Source organism: Beta vulgaris, chromosome 5 (genome assembly GCF_026745355.1).
Source record: "Beta vulgaris subsp. vulgaris cultivar EL10 chromosome 5, EL10.2, whole genome shotgun sequence".
NCBI lineage: Eukaryota > Viridiplantae > Streptophyta > Magnoliopsida > Caryophyllales > Amaranthaceae > Beta > Beta vulgaris.
In genome coordinates, this window is record NC_079206.1 from 3,068,301 (window position 1) to 3,094,050 (window position 25,750).

Sequence of the window (25,750 nt, forward strand, 5' to 3'; positions counted from 1 at the left end):
GGACAACCACCATCACCGGAACCACCATCACCGAAACCACCACCGCATCGATTTACATCAAAATCAATGTTTAATGAAAGAATAAGATTTGGTGTCAACGAAGACTAATAAAGCAATGAAAAAAAAAGGAAGAAAAACGAAAGTCATCTACTAAAACAATGAAATAAGTGCTTTGGTACTTCATCGCTGCAACAAAAATTATGGCCAAGATCTCATCATATGATTGTTGTCCTAAAATTTCTTGTAATATTCCAATAATTTATGTGATTATGCCAATGATTTAAGTTGTATGATGGCCAAAGTTCTTCATGTTAAAGCATCAAACTTGGGATTCAATGGAGCTTTGTATACGTACGGAGAACTATGTCATAAGTTTGTCAAAAATGTTGTTGATTTACCATTGGAGGCTGACGGACTATGAGAGAAAAAGAGATGAAAATGATGTAGAATAGAGCTTAGTTTAAGCATTTATAAATGCAACATAAGTTTATAGCATTGCAATTTGTGCACTTTACCTTTGAAGCATTCCATTTGAGGAAGGGCTATTGCTTCTAAGTTCTATCAATCCCAACTCGTATACATGTGAAATAAGGGGTGCCATACCATGGTAACGTAACCCACATAGAAAAATTTAACCATTGAAACAAATTACATGTCACAAGAAGGTTGTTCAAGAAAAATATCTTGAAATGATTAATGGTTTGTTTATGTATGATACTAGCCTTCATATGCACGCGATGTGTGCTTTAATGTCAAAATTTGTTATTCTATTAGATACTCCATTCGTACTTTATTTATGATTAAACTTAAATGTGAAAAATTCAACAGTTAGATGAATTTAGATATATTAATTCGCTAATGTAAAAAAATAAAAAGGTTGTGAGTGATTGTTAACATTAATTTTTTGTGAATGAATATTGAACATAAAAAACAAAATAATGAGTTTGTTTAACTGAATTAAAGAATATCAAAGGTAGTGAATGTTCAGACTTTTCATGTGCACGTTATGTATGCCATCTTTTTTTATAAGGTATAAATATTTTGTCCATTTAATTTTTGATTGAAGTATTTGATGCACATACTCCCTCTGTTTTTTTTTATCTTTCTCACTTAGAATCTTGACACTATTCATGCATAGAGAGAATCTTCTCAAATGTTCTCAATTTATAAGAAAAAACATAGTCATGTGGGGTCTTGTTTGATTCGTCTCAATTAGTACTTTATTAATATTCAATCGTTATAATTTTTACTAATATATAATGAAAGATATTTAAGTTTTAAAATGTGCATTGGAAGACGCGCACAGAAAAGTAGGAATGATAAAAAAAACAGAGGGAGTACCATTTTAAACTTGTTTTTAATGGCAAGTTGGAATGAGAATTTTTAAATGATTTGTTTTTGTAATTTTTTTCTTTCCATTAATTAGATCATTAAGGGTATTTTAGTCACTTCAAAAAGAGGACACCACACCTCCTCTCTTGGCTTATATAATAGAGATTTTCGTAAATGTAAACACAAAGTTTTAGAGAGAGTTTGGAGAGGAAAGGATCGTCGAAGATTATTATTAGATCATCAAAATGAGTTTGAAACTCTGAGGTAGTACAAGAGTATTTATCGACTAAGCTACTATCATTTAAAAAGGAAGAGAAAAACAAATTAGTTATAGCCAACTAGTTGTAAAATAACTACTTCTCTAACTGTTTAGCTGAGCTGGCAAGCTGATAGTCTAGTTGAGCTGGTAGTAGGGATCAATAGCTTCAATACGTCCACTCCCCCCCCCCCCCCAAGTTGGGGGAGGATGAGACAAAGGATCATACAACCCTGACTTGGAAAGTAAATGCTTGAATTAAGGAGAAGCTAGAGATTTAGTGAACACATCTGCCAGCTGAGACTGTGTAGGCAAATATATAAATTGAATCAACCCCTCTAACACCTTATCCCTTGTAAAGTGACAATCAATCTCTATGTGTTTGGTTCTCTCTTGGAAAACCGGATTCTTGACAATGTGAATTGCTGATTGATTTTCACAATGTAAAAAATCTGGCTTGAGACTAGTAACTCCAAGTTCTTCCAACAATGTAACAGTCCATGTAATTTCAGAAGCTGCAAATAAAGGCCATAGCCCTGTATTCTGTCTCAGAAGATCAGGATTTGGATACGATGCTTTGCTTCTTAATTAGACCGCTAAGTAATAAGAGAATTACTTAACAAAAGCACATAACGAGTAATGGAGTTTCTTGTGTCACTGCAGGTAACCCAATCTGAATATGAGTAGGCTTGTAATTGAAGAGTATCACTAGCCTTAAATAAAATGCATTGACCTTTAGTGTGAGATATGTATCTCAATGTATGTATGAGGGCGGAAAGATGATAGGAACGAGGCTTTTGCATGAACTAGCTTAATGATTGAACAACACAGGATAGATCTGGTTTAGAAGTTTAAGTCCCAAGTACTAAAGGGAATCATTGTTTAGTTTGTTGGGAGCCCTGACCTCCTGATTACTGTAAGTTAAATTTTGATGGTTCAAAGCTAGACAATGGTTAGACTTCGTTTGGTTTGATTATCCGAAATAGTTTAGGTAATATGGTTTTAGTTGGTGCTAAAGCCATTGATAATTAGTTTTCTATACTTTGAACCAAAACTTGGGGTATTAGGGAACGTATTATGGGAGCTCTTTTTATGGGCATTATTCGTTTAATCATCAAGGGGGATAACCTAGCAATTATTCAGTCGATTAAAATTTTTGGAAGATTCCTTGGACTATTAATGCTCTTGTTCATGATGCATGTGAAGATTTGAAGAAGTTTGAAGATGTTTCTATTCGGCATGTGTATCGAGAAGAGAATTAGGCGTCAGATTGAATGGTGTATTCGGGTCATTCTTCCTCAATCCTTTCGTATTGGGTTGAGTCTCTAGATCAATCTTTTTCTGCAATCACCCGTAAGAATGTTTTTAGGGTGACTCTTCTCTTAGAATACACCCTAGTTTTATCTTTCATTATAGAAAAAAGTACTCATTAAGATGAATCAAACAAGATCTTCATTATTACTTTTTTTTCTTATATATTGGTAAGAATTCAGAAGATTGTCTTAAGTAATGAATATAGTCAATATTTCAAGTAGAATAAAACAAAAAGGTGCAAAGGAGGTATCTATTTAAAGACAGAGGGATTATAAGTTGTTTTTTTTTTGGGAGCTTGCTTTCGAAAACCCAGTGGACAATCGTAGTAAGATGAAATTCTTCTAGATTGACACCCTTGCACAGGCCCACTCACCCCAGGATGTGATTAGTCGACATCAAGGTGCCAAACGACTCTGTCAATAAGAGCTCTTGGGAGTCATCAACCCTTTGATTATCATATACAAAAAAGTCTTCCACTTTCCTACCCAATCTCTCCCCAACAAGAAGTACTTGTATGCAATAAGTTCACTGTTAAAAGATACCTAGAGGTACTTTATAGTTCGAATAATTGTCCCAATTTTATTACGTAAAAATTGTTCATGACTCTTGGTAGTCATGACTCATGCATGATTCGTGATTAGAAAAAAAAGTTCACTGTTTATACAGCCATAAGCCATTATAGTACGAAATTACCTACTCCACATTAGTAGGTAATCCAATTTCTACAAAAAGCGCATTAGAAGGTAAACACACGAACTAGAGAAGTCGTTGACGTATATTACCATCTGATTACTTGCACTAGATTAGTTGTTGGCGTGTATTATCATCTGATTATATGCCCAAGTATTTTCAATACGTAGTACATAGTTTGGTATTCAAAAGTGAATATATGCTCGTATAGTCGTATTGTCTTGGTCTCTTAAACAAAGCACATGTTCTTCCATAATTAGGATTTGTACTAATTAAGATAACAACATGAGAATGAATGACAAGTGTCAATGTCCCATGCCACAAGCTTAATTTTTTTCAATTTTAATTTTTTTACATGGTTTTTTCAACTTATTTAAAAACTCATTACTTATATAATATATATTTTTAAAATAATTATACTAGTTTACTTTCTCGTTTGTCAACACATGATTTTTATCATAAATGTCGTTAATTATATGCTTTTAAAAGTATAAAAAATATGATATCTTGAAACATATACATGGAAAAAAACTGAATAACAACTCATAAAATAATATTTGATTGTATATTTTAATTATAAAAATATGATCAAAGTAAGATATATAAATGTAAAAAAGTCAAAGTTTCCATAACTGAAAATCTACTTATAAAAAGGGTTTTTGGGAAATGGGAAATTGTCCTAGTGATGCAATAGTTTGAGGGATGTGCTATGAGAGAAAGCAAGCTCCTATGAGCAAGAGTGAACTACTCGGGGTGGTACAAGAATACTCGTCCAACGCTCAAGGTACAATTGTGACAAATAATATGCAAGTTAGGAGCATCTATTTTAAAATGGAGAGAATACAAGAAAGAGGGGACTAGAGGATTTTCATATCCATCCTAAGTTACATAAATATCCTCATAGAAAGAGCGAATTAGATGATTTTCTCTCAGTTCAATTTAATTTAATTTCTCTCATTACAAAAGAATGGGACCTAAAACTTATCTCTATCATATAAGCCAAGGGGGAGCAATGGTGTCCTCCTTCATTTTTTATTTCTTTTCATAACGAGTAATCGTTATGCCTAAAATGTCACCGCATGCATAGCATGCAAAAAAGCTAGTATTAAACTATTAATAAGATGAGAAGAACATAAAAAAAATTACAAATTTAAATTGACTATAAGACCTTATATCTAAATGTTCATTACAATTTCTAATCACTTTACATTAGTTTGTACAACAATAATTATAAATCACACTTCTAAAATTATATTTAGATTAAATGTATTAAGAACAAACTCAAATAATCGACGCACGTATCGCGTGCATAGAAAGATAATATTTAGAAATAGAGGGAGTATTAACATAAAAAAGGAATCGAAGGAATTCAAGAAATATATTTTTTGAATTTGCACCTATAGACTATAGTTACATGCAATATATTATAGTATGTTCAACCTATAATAAAATTATTTTCATCCAAAACTCTAATTATCTTTCCTCCCTATTCTAAATAATTAATTAAAAAAAGGATGCAAATTTAAAGTTGGGTTATCATTATTAAAACTTCTCCTTAAAAAAAATCATGATTAAAACTATTAATTAGTATTCTTTTTTGATGGAGACTTTCACACATATAATAAAAATATTTGTTATAGCACTCAATCACTACTAATCTTATACTATATATGTTTATACTACCTAGCAGTTATAAGCGGCAAATAATTGCAAAAAATAGTCATAAGATGAGAAAAAACAGGAAAAATAAACTATAGTAGCTTAATTTTTGTTTAGCTACTTAAAATAGGAAGAAAATGGGAGCCACAACCCCTATTATAAAAATATATTAAAAGCCACAAAGTTCCGCCAAAAAATTAAGCTTTTCTTTGCCAATACCTCGGAGATCAGTGTCCCAGGGGTAGTTTCGTCCATCAAATTTAACATCAAATTTAATCCTACTTGTCTAGCTATTTTTTTCTTTTTATTTTTATTTTCATTTTTAGGTATTTTTATTTTTATTTCTTATCTATTACTTTTTCGTCACAACAACTATTCATATAAACACTTTGTGTTCTACTCTTTATATTTACTTAAATAAGATAGAAATATATCCGTATTCAAAATATTATTCGCTTCTTTACAAAAGTATATTCCCCTTACTCTTAAAGTCTCAAGCATTCACCTGTGTAGTTGAATTGGCTAACCTGAACGAGGTATTGGTCCAATAGAATCTGGATCCTTCTTCTTATCAACAGGTCCTCAATAAATACAGAAATAAGATAGAAATATATCTGTATTCAAAATATTATTCGCTTTTTTCCAAAAACAAATGCCAAATAAGAAAAACAAATAAATACGGAAATAAGATAGAATTATATCCGTATTCAAAATATTATTATTATTATCCAAGTTCTCAGATAGACTTTTATAAGTATAGGGTGGCAAAATCGTCTTTTCCGTACTACGCGGTTCTATTTAAACAGAACTCTATTTACATATTTCCTTACTCAGTGTTACTTATTATTAGTCGATCAAAATTTACTCCTCTCTATCCTAATCTTTCTCTCTCTCTCTAAGATTCAAAGAATTTTCATGGAAGACAACGTACGATAATTGGATTACCATCAATATAAATTTCCAGGTTTTTTTCTTAATTCTTCTTCAATTGTTTAAATTCGCAGTGTTGATTGAATTTCTCATGCAATTTTTTTTAAAAAATTCATTCTACAGTGATACTTTAGTTATTTAAACAATTTAAAATAATTATTAATTTACAAGTTTTATTAGTAGTGTGATTAATTTAGTTATTAGTAGTCATTTATGGTTATAAATCGAGTTTATTGGATTCGCATTGTGAAATTCAATGTTTAAATTTCAAAAGAAATCGAGAAGAATTGCATTGATTGAGGTGTGAAATTTGGAAATATTAATTTGTTTGTACGATCAAATTCAAGAGTTTTTGAAAGAGGAGGTGTTAATTGTTATCGTGATAGTAGAAGAGCGATAATAGGGGAGTGCAATTGGCCAGTTGCAGGGCATATGTGTTTATAACTGTTTACACTTGTATCTCGCTCATCATGCATAGGCCTATAGTTGACGCATACCGTATTTATTAACGGAAAAAATTGATTATAATAATTTAACCTTTGATTCGTTCGCTCAATTTAATTCCACCTTTTGAGTATGTAAGAATAATGTCAAACTTTGAGAGAACTTGTGAAAATAATGAAAATTTTGACGTGGAATATTGAAGTATTATATTTATTAGGAGTCTTATCTTATATTATATTAGTATTTTTTGCGACATAAACTCGATTTTCTTCGATATAAGTAAGATTCAAATTATGAGAAAGTATAATTGTTTTTAGTTGTAAAATTGATTGGTTTAGTGTATTGGTTGCAGTTTGTAAGTGAATTTTGTAGTTTTTTTTGTAAAGTTTATCATTTGAGTGATTTGTATAATGTAAATTACGCAATTCTATGATTTTAGTTGACTTGTGATTGATTGTTATAATTTTATTTTCAGTATTTTTGTTTGAAGCCCCCTTTCTTTATATAATAGAGATTTCTATCTGCTATCTGTAAAGTTGTGTTAGGATATCTAGTTTAGAATAAGAGTGCAGATGATTTTAGAAAGCTATCCAAAAAGTCGAAAATATTAAAAAATAATTAAGAGGTTGAATTAAATTCAGCAAATTGGCCACAGGTTGAATTATTAGCATTAATTTTTCGTTATTAGTTTGCACATAAAATATCCCGTGTGCCCTTGGGTATTTTTTAAATATATTCTACTTTGATGATAAAAGTCTTAAATTAGAGTACTAAATCGAGATTTAGTTCCATTTGTATCACTTTTTTGTTGTCTTACAAATAAAAGGAATATGTATGGGACCATGAGCTATGAACGAATAGTTTGACGTGAAATCTTGTGTTACGCTATCTAAATCATATTGTACTAGGTTAAGAGAATGAGTAATTTGTTCATCTTTTATTTACTTTGTAATTATATTATAGTTTTTTGTATACTTTCTTCGTATATTATTACTTCCATCGTTTCATTTTATACAAGAATTAAGGTGGTGAATAAAGAAAGTTATATGCTAGGAGAGAGAACGGACGCAAATAATTGAAACAGATGGAGTATTTATCAAAGAATGGACTATAAAATAAACTAAAAGAACTGACTAGTTGAGTTGTTATTACTATTTTGCTCCCATCTTGATTCCTGACAGATGGGGCTGAATTAACTTGTCAGATTTGATTCAAATGAATATAAAAATCTAGAAATGGAATCCTTTTTTTGTTTTTTAGCATTAAGTCAATTTTCTGTTGGTCAACGTATTATTGCTCATGGATCATAGATTCATAGCTGATAGCACGTTTTGGGAATAAAATAGTTTATACTGGTAGCAACAGTAAGATTATCATTATGGCTTTAAACTTCTAAATGTAACATATGAATGAATCTGGACACACTTTGCAGAACTTTTAAAAGCCAGATAATTTCTTTTGTTTAAGAAACCTTATTTTCAATTGTGCAGAATATTCTACTTATAGTAAATCAACAATTTGTTCATGTATGATGAATTTGTCATGACTTTTCTGTTCTTTTTTTTTTTTTTGGGTTAGCAACTAGATATGAGGTGTAATTATTTGACTATAGACGATATTAAGGCCAGGTATATAAATCCAAAACTGTCTTTCATGTCAATTTTTTTATAAGGAAAACAAACTTAGGCTTAACCCTATAGTCCAGGCCAGCCTAAAATAACATCCTTTCGGTTGATAAGGGAGAAATCTATACAGTACGGTGGAAACCAGTATAGTAACGTAGGGTAGCGATGCGCCTTCTTGGCCATAAAATCCGCAGCCTAAAGCAATGACGAAACTGACATTTCGCAAATCGACGGGAGTCGATACCTACCTAAGTAAAATGCACTAAAAGAAAGTTTCATAGGGTTGATTTTATTCCTTCTTTGTATGGATTGTCGTACCTAACGTTACAAGATCTTATCTAAACTTATTAACTCCTATAGTACTATTTGAATTTGGATATATCCTTGTTTAAAGTAATAATTTTCCAGCTTGAAGTAGGGTCTTCACTTACTACCAAAAATTAGTTTAGCGGATTTGGATCAAACCTCTAATACAAATCGCGGTTCAGGATACAATTGAACTAGCGGTTGGTTTTGGTAAAATCTCCTAACTATGATGAATCTGCTGATTTTTGCCAAAAATGGAGTAAAGTCTTAGTTTTCATGTAAAGATGATGTTATGTAGACATGTAGTAGTATATAGCTAAGGGATTACTGATTAGGTAAGTAAGTAAGTTAGACAATTTTCTTGCATGAAGCAGAACTTTTTAAAAAATTCTCCAAAATACTCTCATCTTTTGTTGAAGTTCTTCCTACTCACTGTAGCACCAAAAATCAAGGCGAGGGAAAGAGAGTGAAAAAGTGACCTTTTCTTGTTTCTTACTCCTTGTCCCAATTTAATTGCTACATTTGCTTTATCACAGTTTACGAGATACAACTTCAAATATCAATATCTTGAGTTACATATAAGAAAATTATAAAAATTATATATTTGGAAAATATAAATTGAGACGAATCAAACAAGATCCAACATAACTATTTTTTTCTTATGTATATGGAGTAAAACATAGTCAAAGTTATGACGTGAATAGTGCTTACGGTCAAAATGTAGCAACTAAGGCTATGTTCAGTTCACCTGAAATTTTCTGATCTGAACTTATCTGATCTGATCTGAACTTATTTTTTCTGATCTGATCTGAACTTATTTTTTCTGATCTGATCTGAACTTATTTTTTCTGATCTGATCTGAACTTATTTTTTCAACAAGATCTTATCTTTTATAAAATATATTATTACTATTATATTATTACTTTGTAAATCATTATTATGCAATACATTATAAGATATTCTTTATAGTGTTACTATTATTATCATTTTATTTCTATTACAACTTTTATACAACTTTTATTATTAATAATATAATTTATTATCAGTATTATAAGAACAATAATAATTATAATCATAATTATTATTATTACTAAAAATAATTATATAACTCAAGTCATTATTTTATAAGAGCACTTATACAATGTTTCACACTTTCCCTTAAAAAAAAGTTTCACACTTGAGAAGTCGGCAAACTGAACTCTTTTTTTTCCATATAAAATAGACAAAGATATACAAACAACTATGACTTGAGCAAAAAATAAATAAATATCGTGCAACTTCAAATAGCTAGAGAGATTTGAAATTCGGTAGGAAGAGGTATACCGAATCTAAATTTATAATTTGTATCTCACACTTAGCTTATTTTGAAATGTAATCCGAACATAGTAGTTTCGTTATCATGAATTTGAGATATCATATTTTATATATTTCTTATTTTTGCGTCAATCTTATGTTCTTAACACGTGGCTTTTAATTTTCTATTATTTAATAACAACAAAATAACTTAATATAATAATAACAATGACATTTATAATGGTAACAAGATTAATAATAATTACCAATATTAATAATTAATAAGTACAACAACAACAATAATAAATTCTTTTGAACAAATGTACTAGTAAATAATAATACCCCCTTTGTATTTTTTTATCTTTGTCACTTAGAATCTTGACACTATTCACAATAAGATAATCTTTTAGATTTTTCTCAATATATAAGAAAAAATATAGTCATGTGGGGTCTTGTTTGATTCGTCTCAATGAGTACTTTATTAATATTCAATTATTATAATTTTTATTAATATGTAGTGAAAGATATTTAATAATAATAAGTTTTTAAATATAAGCATGATATGATCTGAACTGATCTGATCTGACTATTTTTCTGATCTGATCTGAACTTATTTTTTCTGATCTGATCTGATCTGATCTGATTAGATCTGAAATAAGCAAAAATAAGGTGAACTGAACATAGCCTAAATTGGAACGGAGGGATCCAACGGGACGGAGGTAGTACATTATAGAGGAAAGTGGTTGTGAAAGAGTGTAAAATTAAGTGGCCGAATAATAGGAAAAATAATCATATGCCAAATTAAGAATTATAGTGAAGTAGTAAGAACTTTATGAAATGGATGAAAACGAAAAATAGGAAGCATTATTCCAAGAAGAAGATGTATTATATAGTAGTATTTGATTGAAATTCTAGATAATTTTGGCTCAGTTACTGAATTTGGCAACTTCACATGTACTCCATTCCAAGTTGCTTGTCATTTTAACAAACCTTTTTTAGAAGATCGATGCAATATTATCTTTTCTTATGTTAAATTGAGGCAAATATTATTTATTGTACTGAAATACACTTATGATATAGTAGTATCATGTTACTCCGACACCTTCATTTACCTCAAAAACCGGATGTCGTGTCATGTCCGACATCACATTTCACTTGGATATTTCATTTTAAACTAAAAACTTGTTTTTATTCTACAAAATAGCCGAGTCGGACACTTGAACACCCGTATCCAAGTAGAGACTCAATCCGTGTCTGAGCAACATAGGTATCTGACAAGTCCCTTAAGACTCCTTTGTATTTTGAAACAAAGAGAACAATTTGATTTGAAAACTTTGCACTAATTTGGCTGGCGTATTTTACGTAGGACTATTGTGATATCTTGACTCATAAGATGGTTAATAACTTAATACCCAACTGCAAGGCAAAGTCATAGTATTTTGTCACAGGGAAAATGAGATTTTATGTCTAGTGGTACAAAAAGGAGAAAATAAGAAGAAGTAGAGAATCCTAACTAGTTAGCTGTGATCACATGATCTTGGCTTGTGGTCGACTTTTATGTACACAGGAAAAGTTTATAAAAACGAAATCTCAGAGAAGAGGTGTTATTATCTACCTTTCCTTGCATTAACAACTAGTATTATCTGGCTTTCTTGTGCATAATATTGCTTTGAGGTTTTCCTATCCTTTTTTCTTGGAATTTTATAATCATATAAACTTCAAATGCAACCAAGAGTTCAAAAGTATTTAAAAAGTTGTATGTATGTATGTAGGATAGTGCATGAAAATTTTGACTGACAAGTTTTTTCTTCATATAAACAGGGTACTAGTGAGGGATTCATCCGCTGTTCTTGTTCCTTAGATTGTTCTGATCACAAGTACTCTATCTCAACATGGCTCAAAATGTTACTGCTTGTCCGAAGCCCATGGCGGCTACCTCCACCGGAGTCTTCCAAGGAGAGAACCCTCTTGATTTTGCTCTCCCCCTTGTCATCGTACAAATTATCCTTGTTATCGTCCTCACTCGTACCTTGGCTTTTTTGCTTAGACCTCTAAGGCAGCCTCGTGTCATTGCTGAGATCATTGTAAGTATTTTTTCACCTTTTTGGCAATTTCAGTCATCTAGATGTTCACATGTAACTATAAATTGTGTTGATTAGCTTTACTTCTTGGCTTTTAGTATTGTATCTCAATATTGTATAAGTCCATGTTATGTTAACACCAAAATCTTGTGTGATACAGTCTCATAGTTTCTCATCGTGAGACCTATAGAGTTTTAGCTTACAATAATCCTCATTGGTAGCACTAAAAGAGTAACTTTTTTATATTTCATGTATGTATGTACGTATGTATGTATATGTTTGGATGCTGCACTCCAATTGAGACCAAAAAAAATCCAAAATTCCATCATCTTATTCAAACCACTTACATCCCTTCTTATATATACGCCTAGCTAGCTTATCACATAAATTCTTACTAGTTGTGTTAATTGAGTTTCAGTAGCTTAGCAATACTTCTTTACTTTTAGTTATGAATCATGAAGTACAAGGTATATACTCCTATAGCTTTAAAAAAAATGATTTCTTTTGTTAACCATTTTGTCTGATTAGGCACCTGAGAATCTTTTGTGGTTTAAAAAAATGTATTGCTTTTCTGTAAGTGACGGCTTATATTGATTCCTGAAAAGTGTTTAATTGTCAAATTGTTAGGTCGTGATGTTTTCCATGATTGAGTTTTGTTATTATTACAACGCTTATATTGAATTGTCTTTCTAAGACTACTTTAAGGAGGAGCATCATTCTTTATCCCCACATATATGGCAGTGTATCACAGGAATTTACGAAAAGAGAAAGCACAAACCTTCAATTAAGAATGAACACGTAATGAAGTGTTTATTAGCCGTTTGAAAATAATTACTAGACTAAACTAACACGATTTAAGGTTCTCCACAGAAAGTGGATCATACACTTTAAAACGCTTAAGCCTTTTACAGTTTTACTTTATTCTAAAATTACCAATTATTTCTGAAAGAGGAAGCTAGAAACTAACTTTTATTCATGCTAGTGTTTTGCAGAATGATTGTAAAAAGAAGTCTAAATAAAGAGAAGTGAGGTGCACCAAAAGATGTTTTGCTTGCTTTGGGTGTTTGAAACTTTTAAACTGACAATCGTTAAGATAAACTGAATTGGTTTGTAAAATAACATGTATACTTTGGAGGACTTTTATCCCACTGTTCCTTTTTTCCCTTTTCCAATGATGGAAAGATAAGAGTTCTTTGCAGCTTTCATCAACCTTTAAGTGAATCTAAACTGTTAAACTATTCTGATTTTAAACTCTTCCATTGTATTGCTTGGATCTGCACTCAAGATATGCTGTTGCCAAAGTTTGTGATTTATTCTGTAACTGCAAATATGATGGAGGGACATAAATATGTAAAGTGTGCATACTTATATTATAAAACTAGATGTGATAAATGGCTAATTTGAACTTTTATAGTGTAATCTTCAACTGACAGTGAGACTTCAATGTCATTTTTGTCTTGATTTAACAGGGAGGAGTACTTTTAGGGCCATCTGCTTTTGGTCGTAGTGAGGCGTTCCTACATACGATATTCCCTGCTAAGAGTCTGCCGGTATTGGACACTCTTGCCAATCTTGGCCTCATCTTCTTTTTGTTTCTTGTTGGACTAGAATTGGACCCAAAAGCTTTACGCCGGACAGGCAAGAAAGCCCTGAGCATCGCTCTTGCAGGCATCAGTTTACCCTTTGCTATGGGCATTGGTACATCATTTGTTCTTAGGGCAACCATTTCAAAAGGCGTTAACCAAGCTCCCTTTATTGTATTCATGGGAGTTGCCCTATCAATTACTGCCTTTCCTGTCTTAGCCCGTATTTTAGCCGAGCTCAAGCTCCTTACCACTGATGTGGGCCGTATGGCCATGTCAGCAGCTGCAGTAAACGATGTGGCAGCCTGGATTCTCCTTGCTTTAGCCATTGCTCTCTCTGGCACCGGCCAATCTCCTCTTATTTCCTTGTGGGTATTCTTATGTGGTGCAGCTTTTGTTGGCTTGTGCATTCTGATAGTCCCGCGCATCTTTAAATGGATGACTCGGCATTGCCCGGATGGTGAGCCGGTGGAGGAAATTTACATTTGTGGTACCTTAGCTGCAGTTTTGGCAGCTGGGTTTGTGACTGATACTATTGGAATTCATGCCCTTTTCGGGGCATTTGTTCTTGGAATTCTAGCCCCGAAAGATGGGCCTTTAGCTGGTGCCTTGGTAGAAAAGGTTGAAGATCTTGTGTCTGGCCTTCTCCTTCCTTTGTACTTTGCGTCAAGCGGCCTAAAAACAAATGTAGCCACCATTCAAGGGGCTCAGTCCTGGGGGCTTCTACTTCTTGTTATACTAACTGCCTGTTTTGGCAAGGTTGTTGGAACTGTTGTGGTTTCTCGCCTCTGTAAAATACCTCTCAGTGAGTCTGTTGCTCTTGGGGTTCTAATGAACAGCAAAGGTTTGGTGGAGCTGATTGTCTTGAATATTGGTAAAGATCGAAAGGTACTACTAACATCTTTATCTTTGATTTTAGTTTTAAGTTCCATCTTCTTCACCATAAAAGAAACAAGTTTTAGGAAAAATAAGTTCAGATAAGTTATAAAAAGAGCTGTAATAAGTTCAGTTCATCTAAGCACAACAAAATTCTAGAAAAGAGCACACACTTTAAATCTCTTGTTGATTTGTGTAATTAACACTAATCCGACTTTTTTTGGTTGATTATTGTAGGTGCTAAATGATCAAACTTTTGCAATTATGGTTTTGATGGCCTTAGTCACCACGTTCATGACAACACCAATCGTGATGGCGGTGTATAAACCAGCTAAAAGAGGACGCGCATATAAATTAAGGACAGTCCAACGAAAGGACCCCAGTGCTCAACTCCGAGTCATGGCATGCTTCCACAGTGGAAGGAGCATACCAACGATGATCAACTTAATTGAAGCTTCCCGAGGAACAGAGAAGAAGCAAGGGCTTGCAGTCTATGCAATGCATCTCATGGAGCTCTCAGAGAGGTCTTCTGCAATTCGTATGGTCCATAAAGCCCGAAACAATGGGCTTCCGTTCTGGAATAAGGGGATGCAGTCAGATTCGGACCAAGTTGTGGTTGCCTTTGAGGCGTATGGGCAGCTTAGCCAGGTCCAAATCAGACCCATGACAGCAATCTCCCACTTCTCTGACATGCATGAAGACATATGTGCTAGTGCTGAGAGCAAAAGAGCTGCCCTCATCATCCTCCCTTTCCACAAACACCAGAAGTTTGATGGGTCATTAGAAACAACTAGACATGAATACAGAGTTATCAACAAGAAAGTCCTTCAACACACTCCTTGCTCAGTTGGTATTTTAGTAGACCGGGGTCTTGGTGGTTCCTCCCAAGTTTCAGCCAGCAATGTCGACTCTACCATCACCATATTATTTTTCGGTGGGCCAGATGATCGCGAGGCATTAGCCTTTGGTGAACGGATGTCTGAGCATCCAGGGATCACCCTAGTTGTAGTCCACTTCAAAGCTGATCCGAACATGGAAGGAGGTGAAATGGTGGCTATTGATGTGAGTGATAGTAGTACAGGTAAAGACTCCAAGGCAGCTGATGAGGAGGTTATTGATGTTATTAAACAAAAGGTGTCAAAAGATGGTTCTATTAAGTACGAGGAAAGAGTAGTGAAAGGAAGTTCTGATACTTCTAATGTAATTAAAGAATTTAGCCGTTGTAATCTGGTTTTGGTGGGCAGATCACCTGAAGGTATGGCGGCTACTAATTTTGGACTTAATGTAAAGACCGAGTACCCGGAATTAGGCCCTATTGGTGGGTTGTTGGTCTCACAGGAGGTTTCAACAAATGCTTCTGTTTTAGTGATTCATCAGTTCAGTGGTGGTTCGAGGCCGATGTCGTTAGAGGAAGAAGAAGCAACTGATGGCGCTGAAACTGATTAGTTTGATTTACTATCACATTTTTCTTCTGCTCAGTGTTTTCCTTTGAATACAGGAAAGGAGATATCTATATACATAAATCAAGTAGATTTTAGTCTTCTCCAAAGCAGTTAGATTGACATCTATATAACTTTAATGATATTTCTGTACTAGAATTAAACAAGTCACTGAGCTGAAGTGAAAAGCTTGGGCTTTACACAAGCTGTAGAAGTAAATATGTGGCAAAGATTGTATCAGCTTGTGGTAGTATATTACTACATGCATTTTTTTGCTTAAGCTTTTATAATTTTGTATATTCTATAATTCTATCTATACTTCTTTTTCCAGTCAAATGATGGATTTGGCACTTTGGCTCAAATGTTATTCACTTGGCAAAAATGACCTGTATGCTATCTGTCCTAAACTCAAAGTACTATACCTTGATTTATCTCTTGTTTTTGCAAAAAGTGAAATTTCTGCCCAACCTGGAAATGATGGGTCTAATATTGATATTGCTTAGAAGATATAATTAAGAAACATAATAGTTCACCCAATATGACCTAATACAAATAGATCCTCTTATTACAGAGTCGAAAGATCTATCACCTAAATATATTTTCACTGGACTCGAGCATTCGAACAGAGTAAATTTTTACCTATCCTTATTTGGCAATTTTTTTAGTTTGCTAGTCAATAATTAAGCATCTCAATTAACCTAACGAAGTATGGAATCATATTGCATTCATGTTACGTGCACCACTGTACGCTTTGTTTTGCTCCATTCTCAAATGACTTTTTTTTAAAAAAAAAAAAGTGTAAGCCGCATATTACATAATCATATTAGAACGAATTTTACCGTCCGCAATATGAGTCGTGTTACAACAACTGGGGGATTAGGAACATCCTAGTTACATTGCAACTACCATCCTTAGTTCTACTTTTCTTAACTAGCAAATCCGCAACTTGATTATCATTCTGGCTGCAATGCTCAATTATATATCACTCGATCAATTCTCAAATGACTTTGATCAAGTTCTTTTTCCATCATCAAATGACTTTTTTTACCCCAAAACGAAAAAGCACGAGGAAAGAAAAACCCACACAACAAACAACATTTATGAACCAAAAACAATCTAGGGGAAAAAATGGGGTAAATTATGCATTCCCCACCTCAAGTGTTACATTCTTAATAAGAATCTGGTAATGCATGCTAAGAAAATACCCCAGCATTATGCTGGGGTAAGGATCGAACCCTTGACCTTAAAGATCAAAGGAGAGTGCTAGCTCTACCACACGAGCTAGCTCCTCATCCTTGATCATCAAACCATTAATTACCAACATTCATAGAGCTTAATATCAGCACGAAGTCTAAAATAAACATCCCCTTCATATGCATCAGTCATCAAAGTAGCAACACCTCGAGCCATGAAAAAATCACCCGTACCTCCAATGATAGAAATGTCCCTAGTTTTATTCATCAAAGGGTCAGCACCAGCAAAGTTTAAGGTACCCTTATGTTCAGTAGAGTTGAACACAAATGAGAACCCTAACCATGCTGTAAAAACCTCCTTTTTATCATAAACATACAACCCTTGTGCTCGACCTACTGCTTTGGAATGAAAATCATTTGTCATTGTAATCGGATCGTCGAAAATAATCAAATCTCCAAAATGGCTTTGCCCAGCTATGATGGTTGTATTAGCCCAAGCTGGTGCACCTACAATGGCTGAAGTTGCATTTTTGGAATTTTTGCCGTTGTAGAGTACGTCATGGAAGTAGAAACTCATACTTTTGCATGGCTTCCTAAGTGATTTTTGGGTGTGTTTTGGGGGGTAATTGTGAGCAAATGAGGGAGTTATTGTAGAAAGGAGGAATGAGAAAAGAAAAAGGGAGAATGTTGATGATTTGAGTGCCATTTTTGAGGGAGTGAAATGCTTGTTTAACAATAAGGTTATGAGCTTTCACTTGTGTGGAGAATCATATTAAAACACCTAGCTATATATAGAAATTGTTCTCACTTTTTTCATCAAAAAATAATAAAAAGAAATTGTTCTCATTCTTGAAATAGTATTTTTTTTTATTTTGAGACTACGTACACTTTACATAATTTGTGATCTTGATCAGCAATAAGGGTCTGTTCTCCCTAACTTATTTTCAGTTCAGTTCAGTTAAGTTGCAATCAGTTCATTTCAACTCCGACTATTATTTCTTAGTTATAATTTAATTTATTTCAGTTCAGTTGCAATAAGTTCAATTCAGTTCAGTTGCAATCAGTTCAATTGTTTTATGTCGAAGAGAATAAGCCCTAAGTTGTCATGTTAGAGATCGATCATTTAATTAGGTTAAAAGAACGATACTTTATTGGATAAAGTATATATGTGTCAATTCATAATTGGTTAGTACTACAGATTATATGATGTATGTTGACTTTAAGTTTTGAAGATGACATATAGAAAGACAAACTTAATTAAAAACTAATATTCGACAAAGTGTTTATGATGATGAAACAGATTTGTTAGGACAATGAAGGATTCAAGGGGATTGAGTTCAAATGCAGTATGTTTCAAACTTTAGCATCCTATTTCTTTAATTCTATACCGCATGATAAGGAAAAAAAATGGTTCTTCATTTTTCTCTTCAATCATTTTTCATCTATTGTTGTCAAGTCCATTAATCTATAGTCTTAGCACATGAGGAAAGTGACAACAGAACCAACTAAAAACACTCCACATTCAAGATATAGAAGATTGTAGTACCCATATGTACTAAAATATATACATAATTAATTAATTCTCTTTGTGGTTCTTTATTACACATTTACACCCAGAAAGAAATTAAAGATAATAGAAAACTAGTTTCTTTTGATATGATTAGCTATAATAATATCAGTGCTAATTAAAAAAAATGCAATAAAGTTCACGAATAGACACATACCTTTACCTTTTCTTTCAATACTTGAAATATAATAGTTTGACTTTCATGTATGTCAATTTGACCACTACAATCTTTAACTATATCCGTGAGGAAAAATTAAATACAAGAAATTGATAATCGTACACGTCCAAACTATATACAGGTGACATGACTCCAATACTTACAATATACATATGGAAAAATGATGTGCAACATGTTCTCGATTAATACCAAGTAGTACTTGGTCTAGTAGTTTGGTTTGTATCTCACAATCTTGAGGTTGTTGGATCAAATCCACTAGAGGCACTTTGGGGGTAGGGATTTTCCCTTACCACTCCCCCCTACTCCCAAGGGACCTTGCCCGCAAACCCGAATCGAATTGACTTCGATCCGATTAGGACGCCTTCTCCTTACCTTTGAAAAAAATGTTTCGATTAATGTTCTTTTCATCCTACCACCGGCATATTATCTTTTCATGCATTTGTAATAGTAACGAATTACTTTGTGCACTCACATCTGAGATGTCCATTCTGTTTTTTATGACCTCAAGTTGAGTGCCAACGGTAATGCTTTGTTTGTAATATAGTAACCAATCTTACTCTTGAACCATATTTTCTACCAAACATGTAATAATGGATGATTTGGGAAACTCAGGACCAGTGCCCAGTGGTCCATTCATTGTTGCTATGGTTTAATTTCGCTTCATTTTAAAGAAATACTCCTACATTGGTCCGGGTTAAATTTTGTTTCTTTATGATGATTATATTTCTATCATGATCAAGATTTAAAAGAACATGTATTCAACCTAATTCTTATAATGTGTTTTCACAATATTAACTTTATATTAATAAAAGAAAATTATGAAAAATATTATCTACATACTTATATGCAATTAAGAAAATTGATAATCAAAAGAAAGTTAACTAATAAAATTAATTTTTTTTAGAAAATTAATAAGAATAAATTCTCTAGGTTGCCCGGCCCCCCACCTCGAGGCCTATTACAAACCTAGTAAATTTCCTATAAGTAATAATTTTAGAATATTGATATTTTCAAATGAGACGTCACGGTAAATCTAACAAAGATCTCACATTACTATATTTTCTCCTTGTACAATTCAAAAAATACGGTCAAACACATTGTGTGAATAGTATAAAAGTCAACATGTTTCGATGATTTTGAACTGGAGGAAGTAGTGTGAACTTTTTATAATCTGGTCGATCTTGTGACCTGATTGAATTTTGGCAACATCTTTACACCAATATGTAAGGAAAAACATATTCACATAAGATTTTGTTGGATTTGTTTCAGCATGTAGATTTAATATTTTAATTTATTATAATTCATACTAATACGAAATTAGAGTTATTTCGTAATTAGTATACGGAATGAAGAAGGGTCTAAATTTTTAGATATGGTTTGTTTGATCTTATTTGATTCTAACTACTCTCATCGATTTTTTATTAGTTTACCCTTTTTTTTGAGACACATTTAATATACAAGACATACAACTAATTGGAACCTTAATATTTCTAATTATCAATAAGAAAAAGATACAAAAGTTGAAATGATGATAAACATTATTAAACAAACTAAACAAACCAGACTATCATAATTCTTATAATGTGTTTTCACAATACAAAAAGTTGAAATGATGACGGTCTAACAAGATCTATTTCTATATTTTTCCTAAATTAAAAGAAATAGTCAAAGTTATGTATATAAATAATGTCAAAAGTCAAAATTGATCGATAAGCTAATAAAACCAGACTATCGTAATAAGTTCTTGGAATAAAGGGGAGAAATAACTGAAATTAAACCAACTAAACAAACGATGAACTCCGTATCGCTTTCGTGGCTTATATGGATCAAAAAAAAAAAAAAAACGATGAACTCCGAGGATATTCATCTCCCTGATTAAAATTCATCATACTCTCGCTACATCGTACAGCTTTATTGTTGAAAATTTAATGCTTTGTTTTTAAGCATGATAATTACTACTGGCTGAAGTCCCCTCAATCTCTTCAACAAGAATCTCAAAATGGAAAAGAAAAAGGTGTTTCTTACCAAATATTATCAAAAGTTACAACCACCATAAGTTTCCTCAACAAGGTAAAAACATAATGACCAATATAGCAGATCAGTACGAGATTAGGAGTACACAGAAAAGTGGGGAGAAAGCTGGTATTCTAACTCAATTCATATAGTTAATTCGAGTCGCACGAAGTATACAACAAATACACCCCTCCCCTAGTTATCTTTGAGTGACATGAACTCGGTTTGTAATATGGTTACTTTGAACAATTAATTTAAGTTTACTGCTTTTGTACCAAAAAAAAAAAAAAAAAAAAGTATACAACAAATATGATTTGCCTCAATTGTCATGAAGTTTAATTGGCGTAGCAACTAGCAAGAGTATGTTTATCTTTATGAAAAGTTCTCAAATCCTAATTGTTAAGAACAAATGCGGGTTTCATCAAGTTCTCTTTTAAGGTTTTTTCTTGGGAGAGTTTTATCGTTTTTCTAGGGTTTCTTTTTGGGATGGATTTTTCTAGCTTCCACACCTAGGTTTTTTCTGCTTTTTTGAATGTCTTTCCTTCATTATTTACCATTTTTTCTCGTTCTCTTTCATCTCTTTTTTTCTTGGCCATAATTGTGAATCTTTGTAGCGGCTTCCACTGTACTAGTACAGAATTGTTCATTTGCGTTGGATGTCAGACCATCATTTTCGTCGAATATATATGAGTCTGACGTTATAGGCTTCGACGCAAATGTGTCGTGAAAAATCTGTGTGGGATAAGGACACGACTCAATTCTAAAACTATTTGCGTTGGACATTAATCGATGTGCGATGCACATGACTCCTTAAGCCACGCAATTTAGATCTTTATTGCGTAATAAGATTCACTTTACTAGAGCCTGTGTTAGGGTGGATATCTCTGAACCCCTCCTTGAATATGCTAAGGTGAACAGAGTGGTAAGCCCGTTGCTTATATTATATGGTATGAAGACTAGTCTGGTGGTTGTTCTTTCTGTAGTTGTGAAGAGCATGTAATTGAGAAGTGCTTGTTGCTTAATGCTCCCAAAAAAGAGATAAAAGTGTGTGTATTAAAGAATCCTTAGCAGAATTGCATTGCTGAAATTTTGTTCAAGGCTAATAGCAGGCAAGAAAATGTTGGTACTTGGACTGAGCAGGCCAATCTTGTGCCAGCAAAGCCTAAATCTTTGATGAGAAAGCCTATTATTCACCATCCTTCTGCTAGTCTAGTTACTCTAAGAATGTTCAGAGATAGACTGGTATTGTCTTTAAAAAGCCTTCTGCTACTAATCCTGCTATTAAGTTGGTTTCTCATGGGGGCATGGGAAGGGTAATGTAACGCCCCGAAAATTAATAACCTCATCTAAACACATATACTTATAATTGGTAGCATAAACTAGAAAATTAAACCTGTGGGTTATGGGCCCACTAATATAATAATTAGCTTAAATAATCTTAGAGACTATAATTCTTAAAACTCACCAATATTAGCTATAATAATAATATAATCTTCCTAGCCCATAAGATATAAAATACAGACTACATCATCGATACACGAGATCCATCCTGAACTCTCTCTCTTGCAGTGCTTCTAGCTTGAGCTTACGAACCCTTACTATTAGTGCCATACTAGATTCTTTAACACTCATTAGCAAGATCCGTTTTACCAATGATCTTTCAACTGTCTGACCATACCTAAAACATAAAAGCAAAACGTTATGAGCCGAGGCTCAGTAACAAACTACCCCAGCAACGTAAATTCATTTCAACTCATTTTATTTGCAAACAGGGAGAAAGAATAATTCAAACATTTGTCAAAATAACATTTATTCAACTTCACCTTTATAATCCATTGATCCTTTTATACACTTTTACTCTGGTTGCTGCAAAATCAGTCAGCTCTGGGACGTCTCCCAGCCGTGTGTATGCACCACTGTCCAAGGACCTGTGTCCCGGGCATTACCCTACACCAGTAACGGGCCAATGCCCTAATAACAGTAATGGGCCAGTGCCCCAGTAAACAGCTCGGTACGTATACGACCGCCAATTAGCTCAGCAAACCAGTTCTTTCACTTTACGTTATCATGTTCCGTAATTTTTATTATTCATAGGTGATAATCATCAGTCATTCATCTCAGCTCTACCTCAATGATTAAGGTAGCAAAATCATTTTATATCATATCATCTTTTCATAAACCATGGCTCATGATAATCCATCCAGTTCATAAACTCATAAAATGTACTTACAAATAAATCATAGTAGTCATCCTGCAACTCAATAATAAACATTTTGATAAACTTTTACCAAATCACATTGTTCTCATGTTCATATAAAAACATTTAAAGGGAATTGCGGGTACTAGCAGTAGATGTTACCTTGATTGCAGAATAATAATAATAATAATAATCCTCTTCTTATGTCCTTGATATCGTCCTTACTGAGCTCCGAGGAACGAGTTCTTTTATGTTTCAAAACGAGTATTTTTATAAGTTAGAAATTAATAGAAACATTAATATAAGTGCTCTTTAAGTATGATTCTTAGTTATAATATTGTTTATATAAGTTCTATAGTCTAACTTATTTAGTGATTACATAACATGTTGATGTTATAATAGTTTATCCAAAAATCATTATGCTTAGTTCTATAGATATTATTTAGAAATCATGTTAAAAATATTACCTACAGTTTAGTCATATTATCATGTTATGAAAGTTTAGAATTTAATAGTTATACTCATATAAGTTAGTTACTGATTAAAATTACAAGTGATTATAGCTTTTAGACTAATTTAGGAATATATGTTAAAACTTGTTATAATTTGGATAATTAAAAGCTTGGCCATCTATATTTTAGTGTAGAAAAATAATTTACTAAACTTAGGTGATTAAACTATAATATATTAAGTGACTTACTTAACCAGTGATGAACATGAATTATTTAGCACCATTTAGTATGTAGGAATCCTTTGACAAAGTCAACATTCAATAGAACAACAGAGTAGTAAAACAACACACCCACGCAGGGGAGAAACGGGGCTCGGCGTCGCGGCAGGGGGGGTCCGGCGAGGGAGGCGGTACACGGCGGCGAAGGGCCACAGAAGGGCGGCGAGCAGGAAGGCGAGTGATGGTGGGTGGTGGTACAGTGGTGTCGCGGAGAGGAGAGAGAAAGATAGGCGTGCAGGGGGAAAGTCGAAGGAGACGCGAGAGAGGAGGGGTGACGGTGGGTGCTGGGCGCGACTGGGTGTGGGCCCGCCAAAGGTGGTCGGAAAGTGGGGCGGTGGTGGCTGCGAGGTGGTTGTGGTGGTGGCCGAAACAGAAGAACAGAGGAGTGAAAAAAAAATTGAAATTTTGTTTCCAAATTCTTTTAGTTGATGTAAATTTCTGAATTATTGTTGTTGATTTTCAGATTGTAAAACTCAACCATTCCTCTCTATTTATAGAGAAACTTCCATCTCAGTAGATGAATTTCAGAATTTTAAATTACCAAAACCATTCAAGAAAACAAGTGGCTAAATTCAGGGGTTTTGAGAAAACCAGTGGATTAAGAGTGGTTGAGAGGGTGAAAACTCAATTAAGTTTACTGAGATGGTTTTTGACTTTGTTTAGAAATCTCCATTCTTGTCCTTCCACGTATGGAGGAGGAAGAAGATGGAGTTATTGCTTTTCTTTTAATTTTTGTTTTATTTTCTGATTTTGGGAGAGAATAATACTATGCCTTTTTGTTTTGTTTGGGCTTCGAAGGATTTGGTCATTGGGCATTGGGTCCATCAGAATTTTTGCTAACCTTAAGTCTTACATCATTTACAAGATTGATGCTAAGACTTAGGATTTTAATTTATGAACTTTGTTATCCTAAAATTATTAAACAACATATCTTAGAAATTAACTTAGAAATTTTTATTTACTAAAATTAGTTCACTATTAGTTTAATCATTAATTAATTAAAAGTAAAACTTGGGGTATTACAGGTAAGGGTTGAGCCCTTGTGGTTGTTGTTGCCTTAGATGATCAGTAAGACAGTGAGGCCACTTTTGATGATGATAGTGTGAGGTCTTTGGCCAAGCTTCGCCCCTCCACTCGAGAATTCCAAGCTAGTTTGCTTAAGTCTTTTCTTGAGTATGAAGATAGGACTAGTGGGTTGTTTGCTCCACCCCTAGCTGGTAATGTTGTTCTATCTCATGTCCCTCTCTAAGTTATTTATCCTCATGAGCTGGATAAGAATCAGTTTGCTCCCCTTGCTAGCGTTGAGCAGACTAATCTCACCTATTTTGAGTCTGATGTTGAGAATGATACTATGATGCTAGCTGCTGAGCCTTCGTTGGATAATCACTAGTCCCAACCTGGCAACTCTTTCCACTCCATTAACTCTGAAAGTTCTATTGTGCGCAACATTGAAACCTTGGGTGTTGAGCATGACACCACTCAATCCATTTCTTCGTAGATGAGGAAGAGCCATGGTGATGATGATTTAGCCTCATCAGTGCTGAAGAAAACTCGTGCATAGTCATGCTGATTATGGTTGTTCTTTTTTGTGTAATATATTGTTATGACTGTGGGTTTTTGGAATATTAGGGTTTGTGGGACAAAGAATGCTCTTGTTGAAGTGATAATTTTGTGCTTGGTGTCTTATGTCGAAAGTCTTCCTGATAGGGGAGTTCATAAATATCTGTTTCGTGATCCAATTGATCATTTTATTTTTTTTAATAGGTAAGAAGAAATCTTCTAGTCTGCCCTCAAACTCTAGACTTTGTAAAAAAAAAAGATGGACAAAGTCACCATTTAATCCAACCTTAATTCCTATCTCGAACTTTTTTATCTACAAGACTACCAGAGTGACAATAGGATGTACTTCTTTAGGAACTTTTTTTGTTCAGGATTAGGAACATAGATTCTAGGCTTGGGCCTTTAGTATTAAACAGGCTCAACCTCTTTTACTCCCATATTGGACCTTCGACAACAAATAAAAACCCGCATCCTCATAATTTTT

General features: G+C 33.3%; 2 protein-coding genes across 3 annotated transcripts; one reads left to right on the forward strand and one right to left on the reverse strand.

Moving 5' to 3' along the window:
* The first annotated feature begins 6,084 nt into the window (after positions 1 to 6,084).
* LOC104892215 (cation/H(+) antiporter 18) lies at positions 6,085 to 16,146 on the forward strand. 2 transcript variants are annotated; one of them, XM_010678077.4, is made up of 4 exons: positions 6,085 to 6,215; positions 11,671 to 11,933; positions 13,400 to 14,401; positions 14,627 to 16,146. In XM_010678077.4, the coding sequence occupies exons 2-4, from the start codon at positions 11,742 to 11,744 to the stop codon at positions 15,833 to 15,835; spliced, it is 2,403 nt and encodes an 800-aa protein (XP_010676379.2). In that variant the 5' UTR covers positions 6,085 to 6,215; positions 11,671 to 11,741; the 3' UTR covers positions 15,836 to 16,146. The 2 variants fall into 2 exon arrangements, with proteins under 2 accessions (XP_010676379.2, XP_010676380.2); XM_010678078.4 differs by lacking the exon at positions 6,085 to 6,215 and adding an exon at positions 11,456 to 11,523.
* A 476-nt stretch (positions 16,147 to 16,622) lies between these two features.
* On the reverse strand, positions 16,623 to 17,776 carry LOC104892217 (dirigent protein). The gene has a single exon (XM_010678079.3). It carries the CDS (start codon positions 17,725 to 17,727, stop codon positions 17,143 to 17,145), a length of 585 nt encoding a protein of 194 aa, XP_010676381.2. The 5' UTR covers positions 17,728 to 17,776; the 3' UTR covers positions 16,623 to 17,142.
* Positions 17,777 to 25,750: the final 7,974 nt, after the last annotated feature.

What these genes read in the sequence shown, in the direction of transcription:
- LOC104892215 (XM_010678077.4), top strand. Translation starts at nt 11,742, where the DNA reads ATGGCTCAAAATGTTACTGCTTGTCCGAAGCCCATGGCGGCTACCTCC. An exon ending in GTGTCATTGCTGAGATCATT is followed by an intron (nt 11,934 to 13,399) that starts GTAAGTATTTTT and finishes TTGATTTAACAG; the next exon opens with GGAGGAGTACTTTTAGGGCC. An exon ending in ATATTGGTAAAGATCGAAAG is followed by an intron (nt 14,402 to 14,626) that starts GTACTACTAACA and finishes TGATTATTGTAG; the next exon opens with GTGCTAAATGATCAAACTTT.
- LOC104892217 (XM_010678079.3), bottom strand. Translation starts at nt 17,727, where the DNA reads ATGGCACTCAAATCATCAACATTCTCCCTTTTTCTTTTCTCATTCCTC.